The 16,478-nt window shown below is 39.9% G+C and overlaps 2 protein-coding genes across 3 annotated transcripts; one reads left to right on the top strand and one right to left on the bottom strand.

Annotated features, from left to right (window-relative positions):
- Nucleotides 1–292: 292 nt before the first annotated feature.
- Nucleotides 293–6,666, bottom strand: rnf114 (ring finger protein 114). 2 transcript variants are annotated; one of them, XM_082518338.1, is made up of 7 exons: nt 6,548–6,666; nt 6,118–6,326; nt 5,292–5,442; nt 4,969–5,075; nt 3,578–3,692; nt 3,355–3,462; nt 293–3,242 (listed from the first exon to the last, which is right to left on the bottom strand). In XM_082518338.1, the coding sequence occupies exons 2-7, from the start codon at nt 6,252–6,254 to the stop codon at nt 3,177–3,179; spliced, it is 684 nt and encodes a 227-aa protein (XP_082374464.1). In that variant the 5' UTR covers nt 6,255–6,326; nt 6,548–6,666; the 3' UTR covers nt 293–3,176. The 2 variants fall into 2 exon arrangements, with proteins under 2 accessions (XP_082374464.1, XP_082374465.1); XM_082518339.1 differs by lacking the exon at nt 6,548–6,666 and having other exon boundaries at nt 6,118–6,343.
- Nucleotides 6,667–6,716: 50 nt separating this feature from the next.
- spata2 (spermatogenesis associated 2) lies at nt 6,717–14,505 on the top strand. The gene is made up of 3 exons (XM_082518337.1): nt 6,717–6,803; nt 7,777–8,599; nt 9,783–14,505. Exons 2-3 carry the CDS (start codon nt 8,249–8,251, stop codon nt 11,136–11,138), a joined length of 1,707 nt encoding a protein of 568 aa, XP_082374463.1. The 5' UTR covers nt 6,717–6,803; nt 7,777–8,248; the 3' UTR covers nt 11,139–14,505.
- Nucleotides 14,506–16,478: the final 1,973 nt, after the last annotated feature.

Below are 16,478 nucleotides of genomic sequence, written 5' to 3'. Positions count from 1 at the left end.
TCTTTTTCTCTGAACAAAAGTTTTTGGGCAAAACACACAGTTTTAGGGTTGGATGAAACCCATCGTTCTGAGTCTGTTAAAACATTAAATCGTGCTAAAAAGCAAACAGATGAAGTCTTGCTTCGCCCCTTTTTCTACAGATCAGTTTCACGATGACGTGAAAGTCTGCAAAGAGTGCAATTTCACTGATGTCACAAAACTGATGGCTGAATTTGCCGTGTTCAAGTGTCACTGGTGTGGGGAAAACAATTTAGACAGCTACCAGGCATGAACAATATGGACTTCATACAAGTTCAGGAGCGATTCTTTTTAATCAGTGTTCAGGTGAAAGAGAAGGTTTACAATACAGTGAATGAAAACAAAAGACAGCAAAGAGATGTCTCGGGTATAGTGATGGTACGACACACAAAACGAGCCACCGTCCCCACACCTCTCACAGTTTGCCTTTGGGCACATGTACCATTAATTGCTGCCTCTACAGAGCCTGCAGACTGTACGCACCATCCACTGCTCGCATCAAAGAAACCACACACTGAACTTTATGAAATTTTTATTCAATGTGTTCACTTCTCTTCCCTTTTTCCTATTCCCCACCTTGGCCCCCCTCTCCCTTTTAAGCTGCGCCACCAAACAGACAAGAAAGACTTCTCCCTGCCATGTTTTTCAGCTCGACTTCCTTCCTGCCCAGAAGCACTCGAGTATCTCGTTAGTTCTCTCACAGCTAACATCACTCCTCTATCTGCCAGGAGCAAAAACCTGATTGGGGGAAACGTAACGAGAAGAAAGGATAAGAACGGGGGGTGACATCAAGAAGTTTGGTGGATGAGATTCTCAGTAGAGCTAGGTGTAAAGCCGTAATATCATTTAGCTACAGTAATTACAGATGAAAGAAAAAAAAAAAAAAAAAAAGGGAGGAGAGATGAGAGGGTTTTCTCTCTCCGAGGACAATGTACACTGAAGAGCCCCGAGTTTCATCATGAAGTTACACATACATGTAAAACCACGCTGCGAGATCTTTGTCGTTATAACACGACCCTGGCTTGACTTCAAATGTACAAAGAAAGGCTTGCAGAAAGCTTGCCTTCCTTCATCCACAGCTTTTGCTCATAGCCAGATTATGACAACTGGGCACGTCCGGTTTTCGCAGTGCTGTGAACAGTGCTTTCTGTTTAAATCCTCCCGCTCACACACAAACACACACACAGTGGTCATCCATCAGCACCGAGTGTTGTTTCTTCCCCCGCATGTCTCATACACACAGGTATAAATCACTGCACCTGATTTCTGGGGCCAGGGTTTAAATAATTAAAGAGCTTTAATTCATCAGGATTTAGCACCTGCTGACAGTAGGGCTGACAGAAGAGAATGAGAGATATATTGAGAAAGAGAAAAAACAAACAAACAAAAAAAACAAAAAGTTCATTAAACATTAGAAAAAACATACAAAATTATTACACATTGCACAAGACAGAAAGAAAGAAAATATCTAGTTCAAAGTGGAACCAAAGACTAGGTGAGAAGGCATTGAGGTTCTGCTCTAGAGCTACTTAATCTGCTGTGTTAAGATTTTTGTTATTTACCTGTTGGCAGAAGACAAACGAGCCTGTTCTACGTGGGTAATCTTACAACTAAGTTGAAAGAATCATTAATGTAAAAAGAACACAATTGCAAAGAAAGACCCCCCACCCCAAAAAACAAAAAACAAAAACTCCCCCCAAAGACATCCAGTAAAAAGAAGATCAAGCAAAGTTGTACTGATTTTTTGTTCGTTTTCCTAACTGCACATGCCGTCTTTTTGGAAGCATACATATAAATGACCATGGATCTTTATGTTTCAAAGCTGTTGAAGTAAAGGAGAAAGTGATAGCCACAAGAAACTGGAGTGTTTTTAGTATAGACCATCTAAGACACTGGGCATGAGAAACACACATCAATAAGTTACATTTAAAGTCTTTTGTTATGTCACTTCATCAACTGCACAAACCGAAAATGTGGTTATTTTGTTTTAACAATGACAAATAACCCCACCAAAAGCCTAAATATTGAAATACCGGTGATTTTTTGTATTAAAACAAAAGTAATAAGTGGAGAACAAAGCACTGGGTAAAGCACACTTATAGAATGAAATCTGTCTTCAATTATGTCCTGCAAGAACCAGCTGTTGTGATGTTGTCACAGAAATGTAGAACTCTACTGCCCTCTTGTGGTTTAGACACATGCAAATAAACTCTCACATGAAAGTGACCAAATGAACCCAAACACACAGATATTTTTTTTTTTTTTTTTTTTTTTAAATACTTGCATCTGTAGATTCACTGAATGAACTACTGTGTTAGCCCTATGAGTTCTGGAAGGTTGAAAACAAGATCTACCAGCAGGCACAAAGACATAAGGGAGAAACATCACAAAAAAGCAAAAATGCCATCTCTAGCTGTGTTTGACCCTCATTGTTTATTCTTACCAGTAGATCTGTCAAAACAGAATGAACACACCCAGCCACACTCTAATACACAAACACACGCGCTTCAATCAAAGACAGCACTGAAAAGACAGTTCCCCCCCCCCCCCCATCTGCTGAAGAACTGTGGTCAAAAAAAGAAAAAGAAATAAAAGTCCCTTTACCCTTTTGCATTAACATGCGAGTAGAATTAGTATAATATATTTTTCTGTTACTTGAAGACTTCATGGAGTGAAGTTTGTTGTCTGCTGGCAATAGGTAGCCACCTAGTGGTTAGACCCTCTCATAAGATCAAGTATTGACTGCAGAATTTTTAAATCGCAAGTTTGGATGTTTTGTTGCTAGATGACACTTTGTCATTGATAAACAAACAGCTTAAACATAGTTTAGCAGATACCTAACAAACTATCCAGTCTACAGACTCAGCTGGGGGGAGGGGAAGATAAGTGATTATCACACCAGAAACACAGTATTACTCCTAAATCAAACAGTACACTATGTTTTTGTTTTTTTAACCATATTGCGCAATTTATTTTCAGAATAATAAACCTATATATTCATAGTTACGATACCAGTTCCCTATGAAAAATAATTACCCATAAGTCAGTACCACCATCCCCATTCTAGATGAATGATGACACTGTGTGTTTTTGTCTTTTCAAGACCATCATCCCTTCATTTCACTGGATTCCCTCCACCGGTGGATTGTTTTCACACTTCAGTGGTCCATAAGGGAGCGCTGTAAAGCCTCCTGAATCATTGTGTGCTCATCTGTGGAATAATCCTGGGAGGTCATAAGCATGAGAAGGGGAAGAAAAGAAAAAAAAAAAATCACTTAAATTCTTATTAACATAAAAAAAACCCAACAACAAATAAACAGAGAGTGCTTTACTTACAACAAATGTATCATAGGAGAAAGTGTGTCTGATCTTCAGGTGCTGGAAAAAGTCAGCACTCCTGTAGTTAGGATCCCCCCAAGGCATCGAGGCACAGATGGGGCACACCTAAAGAAAACATGAAGGTAATAAAACGATCTTTGAAACACATTATTAACCCAGCTGAAGCCAGTAAGTGTGTGGAAACTCAGAATTATGACAGAATAGGTTTTGTTTTTTTTACCACTTGGCGTGCATCTCGAGCATGTTGGGTTGTGCAATGTTCAACCAGGCCATCCTGGTCGAGGTTCTGGCAGTTGCAGTAGGGGCAGGTGAAGGTGTAGCGATTTGGCACTGAACTGTGGCAATGAAACAGAAATAATAAAATGTCACAAGGTTTGGTTCTCAACTACATGATTACACTTGAAATGTAACAGGCATCAGCTTATGAAGAAATAAGTGGACATTTACCACAGTTAGTGGCCAATCTTTATCTCTTGTCACATCAACTTTGCACCAGCTGAAAGAGCTTGAGAAAGACTTAAAAGTGACAGTTATTCCTTTTTCTTTTTAATAATAGGAATCTGTTTCATGGCACAAAGGTCTGGAGGGTTAAATAACAAAATAAATAAATACTGGGATCGGTTTCTTACTTTAAACAGTGTTGGAACAACATGCCACAATGTGTGGATTCTTAGTTTTAAAGGCTGCTGTTTGGGTTGCCCCCCCCCCCAAAAGGCTACTTCCTGATTAGTCATAATAACCTCATTACAAGCGACGGCTTCTCAAACCATCTTCTCGGAACTTTCTCCAGGAAGCACAGTTGTCATAAATACTTAACATCCATATATGATAAAAACCACATCCACTTCATACAACTTGACAATAATAGTGTTTTATGTTTTCTAAAGATGAATGTTGTACTGTTTTCTATACACTCTGGAAAAATTACAATCAGAAATTACGACAGGTAAAATACAGAATGCTTAGCATATGCTTGATCATACTTTATAATACTATTTTTCTTGCAACCAAGATTGGGTTCAATTTGAAATCCCGTTTGTGCTAAAACTTCTATTTATTTTATTTTTTTACCTTAAGTGCAAAATGTATACACTACATAAAGTAAAACCGCAAGAGAGCTTTTCTTATTTGACTGACATGTTAGGCATGCCAGTGAAACAAGGCAGTAATAGAGTCACGACTTTGGAGTCTTATCAAACAACAATGTACTGCCAAGAGTTTATAATACTATAAACATAGGGAATTTTATATCACGAGAAGATATTCCATCATTTGTCACAATGAACAGGTCAACTGTTTACATTTGGCACTTAAGTTACAGTGAAATCTACCATAAATCATATCATTGAATATCTTTGATTGGGCCAACAGAACTCTATTTCCTATGTACAGTACTTTCTGCTGCATTAATGAAGCCCTCTCACTGAAACGACTGACAGGGCTACACTCTTTTCCTTTTTCACTTTGGATTAGTGTTGGTCCAAAGGTGACCTTTAATTTATACAACCCAACAAGCAGCAGTAATTGCATGCAAAGTCTGACTCTACAGTGTAAACCATTTTGCTTTATTATGTAGGGAATAGCAAATAATTGTTCTGCTTCTTTCCCCACCTGACGATGGCAGGCTGACTCTGGGCAGTTGTCCTGACTCCCTCCTCAATGTACTCCTGGTATTTTGAACAGGCAGCTGTGTGGCTTCTCATCTTAGAAAGCCCAACCTAATTGGGGGAGGAGTGACACATATCAGTAACTTCCAGTATATGACCATCATCATAAAATTGTTGCTATTATCTAAATATAAAGACAGAAATTTAGACACAGCAAAACATTAAGATTATGCATGTGCAGTTATTGGATCTTCACCCTCTGTGATTGCTTCATAAATGGGAGTCAGTTCAGTGATATTTTAGCTTTTGGTCTGTAGTGAAACTTACCTGTGTGCCACAACCCTTACAAGCTGCCACAGAAGATTGAATAAGTGCCTCGAGTTGAGCAGCTTTAGTCCAGTGGCCCGGAGCACCTCGACATACAGCACAAACGGGCTTCTGTGGACGCAGACATTCCTGCAAACAACTGTGGCAAAACCTGTCAAGAGATGGGTGAAAGAATGTGATTGCTACACAAGAGAAATCAACTAAATTGTCAGTTTTAATTTGAGCTCTGGTTACCTTAGGCTTTAAAAAAAAAAAAAAAAAAAAAAAAAAAAATAATATATATATATATATATATATATATATAAATAAAAATAAAAATAAAAACAAACAAACCAAAACAAAAACATGCAACAACTCTGTTTGCATTAACGCATGGCTTGCCATGAGAAAAAACAAAGAACAAATACTGTCACTAAAACAAACCTTTATTATGCTAGTGACTGGACCTTCCTGTAACTCATATGGAAAGTCCCCCACCTCGAGAATAGCCAGGGACTTGTAGTTCTTTAAAGTGGTTTCAAGAGTTAGAGCAATACACATCCAAACTACAACTCCCAAGTGAGGCCTCCTTTTTGATGTAAACAAAACTGAAACTGATTTAGCAAGCTGGAACTGTTTTTGTCACATATTCGAGAGAGAAAAACAGAAAAAACGGGGTCGTAGCACGAGAAGACACTCGCGAGGCCGATATTTTGCAACTCTGGTGTGACGACACATTTAAAGTGAAGCCCTTTCCTCCATTGTTTTTGCCTCTTTTCACTGTATCGTTGGTGGCAGACGCGGGTTAGGGGGAGGGCGACCGAAAATAAACGGCAAAAATACTCACGTATGTCCACACTGTGTTGTCACGGGACTGTCGAATATTTCGAGGCAAACTGGACAGACGAATTCGGACACGTCGTTGCTCCCGTCCGAGGCGTTCTTCTTGTGAGGTGCTGCGCTAAAGCCTCCGAGCATCGCCATTTCTTTTCTTCACTGAGTCGGTTCAACCACCAGCACCAACCGTCCCCGTGACGACGTCATCGGGTTCTTGTTCTTTTTTAAGCGCGAGGGGGCGGGGTTACCGGCGAAAGTAAACATCGTAACACATAATTGTACGACATATTTACTAAATTTGTGACACACCCCTCCCACTAGATTTTGAAACCCCCCAGAGACATTGAAAATATTACAATATATAGTTATACAAATAAATCAAAATTATTCAGGCACTAATACAACGAAAAAGCAGGAAATCCACACCACTAAATGCATACCTTCGGCAAATCATTATGAACCCGGGAAATCTGTCTCTGCGCGCACGCGAGCCTATATTTTTTTCCCCCAAGCAAAACAAAAACAAAAATGAATGAAGACTGTGGATGATGTAGTTGGGGGTCTGTATCCCGTCTTCCCTAGCACGTGGGCTCCTGATGCTGATGAACTGTCAGGATTGAGCGCATGCGTGTTGTTATACTGGGAATTTCCAACAGCTGAGGAGGCGTAGCTAGCCATGATTAGCACTTGTTAAAGGTAAGATTTGCGAATGGTGGTATTTCTGTTTGAAAAAACGTCTTGATCCCCTAGTGGGAGCGCATTAACGCTTGGTCCCAAAAGAAGGTCACCTTAAAAACTCGCTGTGTCTTGATATTTTATTTTAAACTGGCGAATAATGTCTGTGTAGCGATGGAACGCCCTGCTAGCCGAAAGCAATTGTTAGCTAACCAGCTACGCTGAAATGGGCGTTCACTGTTTAGCTTATATTCAGTAGGGGGGCCATAGCAGTGGCAGCATCGGGTTTGAGATTCATGGAGAATTAATGTATACGCTCTAAGAGTATTACTTTATATTGCCATTGGTCACGGTGGACTAAATTTGTTGTAGTAGATACGCAGTTGTAAAGCATGAGTCTGGCTAAGGCTCATTGGTTGCTAGCTCGTTGAGCGGATGTTCGCAGAGATTTTCAGGTAACAGGTATAGCCAGCCAGCCAGCTTGCAAGAATCTGAGAGCAAAATGTTTGCTCTCCTGTTGTTCAAGCCTCGTACTATTTTCACGATGTGTTTGTTTATGAGTTTTGAGTTGGAAGCTAAGCTAGGGCTAGGGTTAGCGCCACTCTGGTTTACACGCATGTAGTACCAATAGCTGAAACGCTTACACTGGCGCAAACGTGTGAGAGGGATGTATACATCAGTAATGAGTTCCTCTCTTGCTTATTTAAGCTATAATTCCACTGGCCTTTTTCTTGGTTATGTACATTGTAAAACAAACAAAATAAAAAAAAAAGCCCTTTTACTATGTGACAGACAAAAAACCCACCTACCCACCCACCCAAACGAATCCATCTTCACATCTCTACAGAGATGGTCCTGGATTAGTGTATCTTCCCTCTTATCTGAACCTCTAGATATTTCAAAACATGCTTAACCACAGTTAAATTGCATTTTCATTTGGCTAGAACCGAAAATGATATTTTTATCTTAACAGATATTGCTTGTGTCATTTCAGCTTGGACATGGCTGACAACAACCCCAAGATCATGAATCTGTCGTCTTGATGAGTGACCTTGAACTCTACCAATGCTGAAACCAAGCAATGGAATAGATGCAAGTCTGTGTGCCAAGGAAAACCTCCCCCTGACGTTATCTTGCATGCCAGAAGCCTGTTTTTTGGGAAACAAGTCAGGTTTTGAGCCAAAACCAGAGATGCTCATACCAAGGCATCCTTATGGGCTACAGCCTTGCTACACCAACTGAAAGCACTAGAAAACTGCACCTCTTGCTTAGAGGATGTGCTACTGAGTGGATGCAAAGACTGACTCCTCTGCCATCTCTCCGCAACATTAACAATTAGTGTATACGGTTTAAAAAATGGTAACCAAAAATGGTGTCTGAATGTGGCATTTTGTGGTTGGGCATGCTAAAAGGTGTGAGGCTCTCTCAGAAAAGTATAACAGCTGACTAATAGTCTGCTGCTAATAATGGATGCCAAGTTAAAAGAGGACCTGTTCCGGAGGTATGTGACAGCACTGGAGAAGCGCCTGGAGGAAGGAGGGGATAACAGGGGGACTGGAAGTACGCAAGAAGGGGAAAGAAGCAAACACAAGGACAGTGAGGCCTTACTTTCCACAGCCACAGCTCTGCTAGGAGCCTATCAGCCAGATCCGGCACAGCGATTTCGCATGGTGCGTTTCTATGAGGTAGTGGAGAACTCCCTCCGCTCCCAGAGAGGAGTTAACCTGAAGGGCCTGGAGAGAGCCTTCCATACCCTGGAAACCATCTGCACCAACCTCCTGCTCTTCCCTTGGAAGAAGGAATTCAGATGTATAAAGGTGACTTTATTTTATTGATGGGATATTTAATATACTTTGCTTAGATTAGTTTACTCTAATAGCCAAAATTTCACTATTAATACACTTGTTATAACAGAATGAATCATTATTGTCCAGTCTTGAGCTTTGAGATACTGAGCTTTGGCAATTAATCAGGGCAGTGCGTGTGTACACCGAAATACTTTTGTGAATTTGCATATCTTTCAGACTGTCTTTTGCAGGCAATATATATGAATATCTTTCCTGACCTTTATTATGGAAGCGAAACTTTTATGTTTGTGTACACATTCTCAGGCTTTATGCAGATATCTGATATCTGCATAATCTTAAGAGATTTGTGTTGTTGTACCTTAATTACTTGTTGTCTAATCCTAACATCATAAAGTGTGTATACAAACAAAAGTTTGATCCCACCAGCATATCTGAAAGTACATGAGTGGTTATCCCCTGTTTCATAAACTGCTTGACATGTTTTTTAGTAAATTAATATCTAAAAGTAAGAACATTTTTCTGAAACTTTTAAAATTTGTATAGATTTGTAATTTTAGTGAACACACATGCAAAGAGGACCTGTTATTATGATTGCTTCTGCTCGGTGAATAAGTGACAAATTAAAAGGAAAGCTGTAACTCTTGACCCCTCTGTTTTGCTTTGGGGATTTATGTTGCTGGCATTCTTTAGCTCTACTTGTCTTCTTAGAGGGAAAGCACTGCAACTCAATACGAAGTTGTTTGGTGTGAAACATTTCTAACCTAATAGGAGAGGGAAATGTCCTTGCACACAGAGCCGAAACCGTTATGAATGATCTTATGGCGTTCACCCTCACAAGATATCAAGTTAACTGATTGTCTATGGGAAATTTCTGTACATGTTAGACAGCCTTCTGCCACCCAAAAAGGAAAAAAATAGTTGTCCCCACTTCTGGTGGTTTTCTAAAGCACTTTGTTTGTTTTTCCCTTGAATCTATCAGCTAATTCTATCTAGAACTATATCTAAAATAAGTATTTGTTATTAGAGAGGTGGCCATTGCAGCTTTACATTGAGGTTGTTGTAATTTGTGCTAATCATCTGTTTTTTCATATAAAGATGTGCATTTCTATATGTTTTTGTCTTTATTTTTGGCTTCATGTCAGCCTGTTTTAAACAACTGACACTTATGCTGATTCTCATTTCTCTCTTTAAGACCTTCACTGGCCCATATGTGTACCATCTGCAGTCTGCCATTTCTGATGCTGAACTCCGAACTTTAATGCGCACCATTGGCTACACCTGTGACCATGATTCGCAGTTCCATTTGCAGGAGCATCCAGGAGGTGCAAATCATCTGCGGCAGTTGGCATTTGAACTCTTCCTGGCCCAGGCAGAGTGTCGTCTTCTGGGAGAGGTAGTGGCTCTGGCCCGTGGTTCAGCGTCAGAACTGGAGGCCCTGGAGCTCCGCAGAGGTTGCAGAGATGATGCAGCTGGCTGTGCTGAAGCGCTCCGCAGACGTGACAGCCTTGGGGCAGATATGGCTCGGCTGTCCGTGCGGCCATTGGATATAGAAAAGCCTCATGCCCACCACCTTAGGCGAGGTAGCCGACCATCTAAGTCTGTGGATGTTACAGATGGGGCTGGTCACTGGCATGCAGCGGTTAGCAAGCCTGTCTTGAAGGCTTCATTGAGTCTGAGGAAGGAGCCTCTATTTGTGGATGCAGAGGAGGATATGAAAGATGAGATCATCAGGCCCAGCACCTCAATATCTCTTTCCTCTGTGGTTGCTCCACCTTCCTATAGCCCTGTTGCAGATTTCTTCCCAATTCAGTCACCTCCCCCAGCGGATCCCTACACATCCTACCATCCATCCTCTTTAGATGAGATTGACTTGTACACAGAGAGGGGTGGGGCTGGCACAGGAGGAAGGCAGACCCCGTCTCGACCTCTATCCAGAGAGCCTCGAGATGGAAGGGATGGGTGGCTGCACAAAGGTCATGGTAGTGTGAAGTGCCAGGGTTGCGGGCTGGGCTGCACCACAATGGCCTCCTGCCAGAGGTGTGACATGATCCTCTGTTCTGCCTGTCATGATGTGGACCCCTCCCCTTGCTGTGGCCTGCAGGACTACCATCTAAAATCTCCACGACCTCTTGATGGATACATTCCTGTCAAGGAAAAGCTCTCTGTCTACTCTAATACTCATACTCACTCCCATCTCCATCCACACCCCCTCACACTGACCCACTCACATTCTCATCCCCACCCTCACCCTCAGATGGTGGAGAAGCCCCTCATGTCCACTAAGCTGTTTCCCAGCAAGTCTGTTGCCTTGACAACACCAAAGGGAGGCAGCAGTGAGCGAATAAGCATGGGGGGATCGCGATGCGGGTTTTGCAACAAGCCAGGTGCATCACACACCTGTGTGAACTGTTCGAAAGTGTCATGTGACTCGTGCATGGGCTTGTATGCAAAAGATATGTGCACGCGAAAGAATCCTCAGCACAACTTTGTGCCCAACCATCAGCTCAACTTCAAAACTGGCACCATATCTCACCTGGTGTACCGATGAATCAGGCAGACAGAATATTCTTTTTCCCTTCCACTCCCCTCCTTTAACTTGCAACATATTCTTGCACGATTGCTTTAGCTTTCTTTCCATTTAAATCATTCATGTTCTTCATCTCGGTCCAGTGCTTTATTTATTTTTTTGGTCTTAGTTTTATTTTTCCTAACCCTCTTTTAAACTATGTACATTTTCTCTTACTGTTGTAGGGCCATTGGATGCACATGCCACAGAGAGCCATATCGTCTGCCCATCTCTCTGCCTTGTACAAGATCAGGCCTTTTATCTATTTCTTCTTCCTTTTACCTTGCTACCTGCTCTTGAGTAGTCATGTGATGTTGTAGCGCTTCCCAAATCCCTCAAATCTTGTCCTCATCAAAAAGGGAAACTGGAGAAAGTTTAATTCCTTCTCATTTTGAATGAATTCTGTCCAAATGAACATAATCTACTTTGCCTAATTTCTCAGCTAAAAAAATCTTCTAATATATATAAATATATATATATATATATATATATATATAAATATACAGTATATATATATATGTGTGTGTGTGTGTGTGTGTGTGTGTGACTGAATGAGTGAACATGTATGCGTGAGTGAGTGTAGAAAAGACCTCTGAGCTTGCATTGTGATAAAGGGGTCTTTTTAACTTGAAAAAAATATAGGAAAAAAGAGAAAACATACACTGGAAGTCAATAAGTCAATAGTATATATTTTTGATCTCTATTCTCTAGAACAACGTGAGACTGTTAAATGGGCATGAGGCCTGGCATTAGGAATTTTGGGCTATAAACCTATATATGTGGGTATGGGGTGGGGATATCTCAAGGGGACACACTGAGACAATGGTCGAATGCCATAGATTCTATTTAAAAGATTATGCCTTGTAAATTAATCCTCAATTGTTTCTGGTTGTAGGACTGAGGTTAAATGCTGCTGTTGACTTGAGACATTGAAGACAAGCGGCATTGATTTCTTTCTGGTAGTTGTGTCAGTTCCAAGCCCCCCACTCCTTTTCATTACACTTCTCAAGCCTTCATGGATCATGATGTTGTAGTGCCCCTGCACTAGATCAGTGGTTCCCTATTAGTCTTGGGTGGGACCATAGGAGTCTCACACTGGGCCAGAAATCTAGGGATTATGATTCAATTGAACAGTTTGTCAGACTATTGATAGGATAGGTTTTAGGCAGTATGAAAGTACATACTCTAACATGGTTTCTGTCTACCTCAAATGGCTTCAGCTTATACACCCAGTATGACATTGTGGTTTTAAACTAGCCCTAAGATCTAAAGATTGTTTGTTTATTGCATCTTTCATTTCTAATTTATGTTTAAGTACACTAGAAAGCACCACCCTTTTACAATCAGCTGAGCCTGTCAAGTGGTAGAGGCCAGCAAAGACATCAAAAATGTTACACATGCAAACTTTAATGCGGTTCAGTATTATGATGAGTACATAGCAGTTAAACACTTATTGCAGTTTTGCTGATGAACTATTTACCACATTGCTTTTTGCACTATATTTCACAGAGCTTTCTGCACAGCACAGTGGCTGCAGGCTGGAGTTTTTGATTTATTTCTTGCTAGTTAGTTTTGACAACACATTTTTAAACACTAAATCTGCATCTGTTTGATGTATGGGGGCAGAATGGGAGGTAGTTATGCTAATAAACTAAAGTGATGAATTAAACTGCATATTTTAAGGGGTAGATATATTCTGCTTACATTTGAAACTGAGGACCATACATTTAGTGTTTAGTAATTAGACTTTAATTTTCATTGTAATCTTAATTGTAATATTTTATATCACAGTTGATCGTCACCAAGGGCTAATTTTAAATCACATTGCATTAAACAAAAAAGTCTGAGTCTGGGTTATTTTGACAGACTGCTTAGGCTGTTGTAGCCTTTATGTTCTGTCAGGAGTAACCTCTAAATGCCTTAAACTCATTCAGCTGTCTTATCCTAGTGTATTTAAGCTTTTGATGTTGTTGTTCTCACCCTGTTTTGTCTTTAACCAGCCTGTAGGTTTAAAATTAACATGTGGTTAACAGGCTGGAAAATGAAGTTCACTTCTCTGATGGTGAATTAAAATTACACCTAAGAGTATGGAGTATGTGTTGAATACAGAACATACCTACCATGTATATTAACATAAATATGCAGCAATGAACACATTGTACATCTGTAAACATTGTAGATGTTTTGCTTGGAAACAGGTTTGGTATATATTTTGTTTGCGTAGAGATATTACCTTAACACATTGGTTTCAGAAAGTGACATCTGATTTCATTCTTTTCATTCCTTCCCTTCAAAACTGAAAATTGTCTTTTGTGTCTTTATCATATTAAAGAAGGGATCTTTTGATACCAATTAGATGTAGTTTTAGCGGTTCTTTGAAAGATGTTCTTGTGCTAATTTGGGTATCAAAAAAAAAAAAGAAGTCTTGAGTGCCCTTATGGGAGGTGTGCAATTTTTCTGTTTCCATCAAAGAAGACTTTCTAGATATTTATCATAGCTATATTTCAGTTATTCAATTCAAATCATACCAGCAACAAAGACAACTTTCAGATGTATTGAGCCATGTTGAGTGATCATATTGCCAAATGAAGAACAAATATCTTACCGGAGGAGAAAACAAAATTATGTGGCTTGCCTGGATGTACAGTTAATGTAACATAAATCTGTGATTTTGCTAAAGTTTAGCTTCGTGTCTGTAGATGTTGGCCTTTTTAAGAAGCCTAGAGAGAACACCCCCCCCCACTCCCATCAACATAGATACCTACTCACACACCATCGGATGTGTCACTTGAAACAGTGGACTGATAACTTGTGTAGGTCACTACAAAGGGCTAAACAGTCTGCAGGGCTGCTGCTAAGTTTGTGGGCACTGTTTTAATGAGAAACTGACAGATCAATATCTAATGTGGGGCTTACTGATGTTGGGAAAACAAATGTCATGGAACACTGAGCCATTTTAACATGATTGGTTTATCCCACACTTGAAACACTCAAGTCATTGTGGAAGTGAATGCTCCCCTTTACCTCTGTGTGGTTATCTTACTGATATTAGCAGTCTTGGTGTAGTTAGGCAGCCTCTACCCATTTCCCTAACCTTCCTCTTGGCATGCTCTGTACAAGGCCCATACCCATACCCACACCCCACCCCACCTACCTTGGCACTGAGGATCATCGCACAATGTATTTGAAGGGGTATGGACCTTGTGATCAATATGTGGGCTTACATGGGGTGGAATGGGAAAATAGCCAAAAATTGTTAATTGGTGAATATATAAAGAGAAATGAAATGAAGCAAAAGGTAAATGAGATTTTATAAATTAATTTAAAGAATAAAGTTCTGAAAAACAAAGTTTCCTATCTTGAATTTTTTTATTACTCTGTTTTTGGTTGATTGAAATTGAGTTTGTACTGTCAAATCTGTACACATAATTCATTGTTTTTGAACTACTGTAAGCACTTTTGACAATCCGAATTTGCAACTATTGGATTTGCTAAATTGTCATTTTGTTCAGTGTAATGTTAAGAAAAAGGCCAGAGTTTAGGACTCAACATCTCAGCCTTTTTAATCTGACGTGCCGGTACTGGGGAAAAAGAGATAATTACGGCTCTTTTTTTACTCATACCTACTCGACTTGACTCGGGTTTGGTCGCTCTCATGGCTCATTGAGTGACACCACTTTCCAGATAATTGGTGGTATGCAGTCTCTTGAGATCACATTTTTGATTAACTCTGATCAGCCGAGTTGGTAATGAAGAAGTACAAGGTACTACCACACAATGGAAAACTATAAAATCCTAGCCAAGTCAACTGGGTGCTAGTGGAAAAGGCCTATAGCTGTCGATGTAGGTAAGAGCCCTTTAAAGTAAGATCCATATCAGACCCTTGTACCGCTCTTTTTTTAAATCCGTTTTTTTCCATAGGTTTACAGGTTTGATGTTCCTAGTCTTTCCCTTCAACTTGTAAAGGAAAGCCTTAGTCATAATCATCTATTGTTGTTGTTTTATGTTGTTGTGCAGTCCTTTTGTGTCATTGTAAATTTCTTTCTTCTCCTTCTTTTCTTGCAGCCAGACTCAGTTGCTGTTGGCTGGTCCAAATGATTAATCTTCTGTGCTGAATCAGGCTTTTAGGGCCAATTATGTCTCCCCCTAATACTGAAGAAAGACCCTACTTAAGGTCCATGGAAGTTTGAAGTTTTTCCTCCGATAACTCCACTGACCTCTCCCCTGATTGTCCATGAGCCCACCACACAAACATGTTGTTTCTTAATAGGCTAGTTATACCTGATGATTATTTGAGTGGTTTCACACTTACCAGGAAACAAATACAAAAGCAAAACCCACAAACTCAAAACTTTTTTTTTCCTTTTGAATTCTCACAGGCCTCCAATTAGTAACTATGTTTTACTGCCTTAAGGCATAGTGCACTTACATAGGTTTTTATCATTTATATCAAGTACATAGAGTTTACAAGAAACAGATAAAAATAAAACTGTCCTCTGTCCTCCACTAGATGGCATTGTATTACTATATTATGACTGCGTGCTGTTTGCATTGTCTGTGAATTTTGCGGGTTCTCCCACAGTACATGTAGGAGACATATATACAAGATTCTTTATTGATTCTAAATTGGCTGTTAGACTGTGAGCGTGAATGGTTGTCTGTCACTCTGTGTTAGCCCTGTAAGGGACTGGTGACTTATCCAAGGTATGCCACGCATCTCGCTCAACATCAGCTGACACAGTTTCCAGTGCCTCAGTGACCCTGAACTGGATGAGCAGTGAAGAAAATGGATGGGTGGACGAATGATGCGAGTATAACAATTAGTAAAGTCAATATTCCTTAAACTGTAGTTGCACAAACACTTCTGCACGAACAGAACCCTTCATTATTTACACTAAATTAAGCATCATTACTAGTAATATATTTCACACCTTATTTCACAAACTAACTGGCTGTTTTAAATGGGCCCCTTGCCAAGTTTTCTGCGACATGGTCCGCTAATAAGCTCTCCTCATGACTCAGTGATATCACAGTTAAACCAGCTGATATTCACATTTACAAATGCTAAATTAAACTAAAATAAAAACCTCAATAAAAAAAAACCTTTCTGTCTGTCATTTTTATTTAATTTTTATTTTTTATTTTTTTTTACAAATTTTCTTTGGTGAAATTCACCCTCATAAAGCAGCTTGTTACTGTGATCATATAACATTTTATTATAGCTCTGCTAAAAGTATCAGAGGAAGGTAACAGTTACAATTATGTAGTTACTTGTATTACAAATATTCTTCTTTTATCTGCACAGTCGACAGATAGAAACAC

Source organism: Aulonocara stuartgranti (assembly GCF_965226115.1).
Source record: "Aulonocara stuartgranti genome assembly, chromosome: 20".
NCBI lineage: Eukaryota > Metazoa > Chordata > Actinopteri > Cichliformes > Cichlidae > Aulonocara > Aulonocara stuartgranti.
The sequence above is the reverse complement of the archived record's forward strand: the minus strand, read 5'-3'. Positions and strand labels throughout refer to the sequence as shown.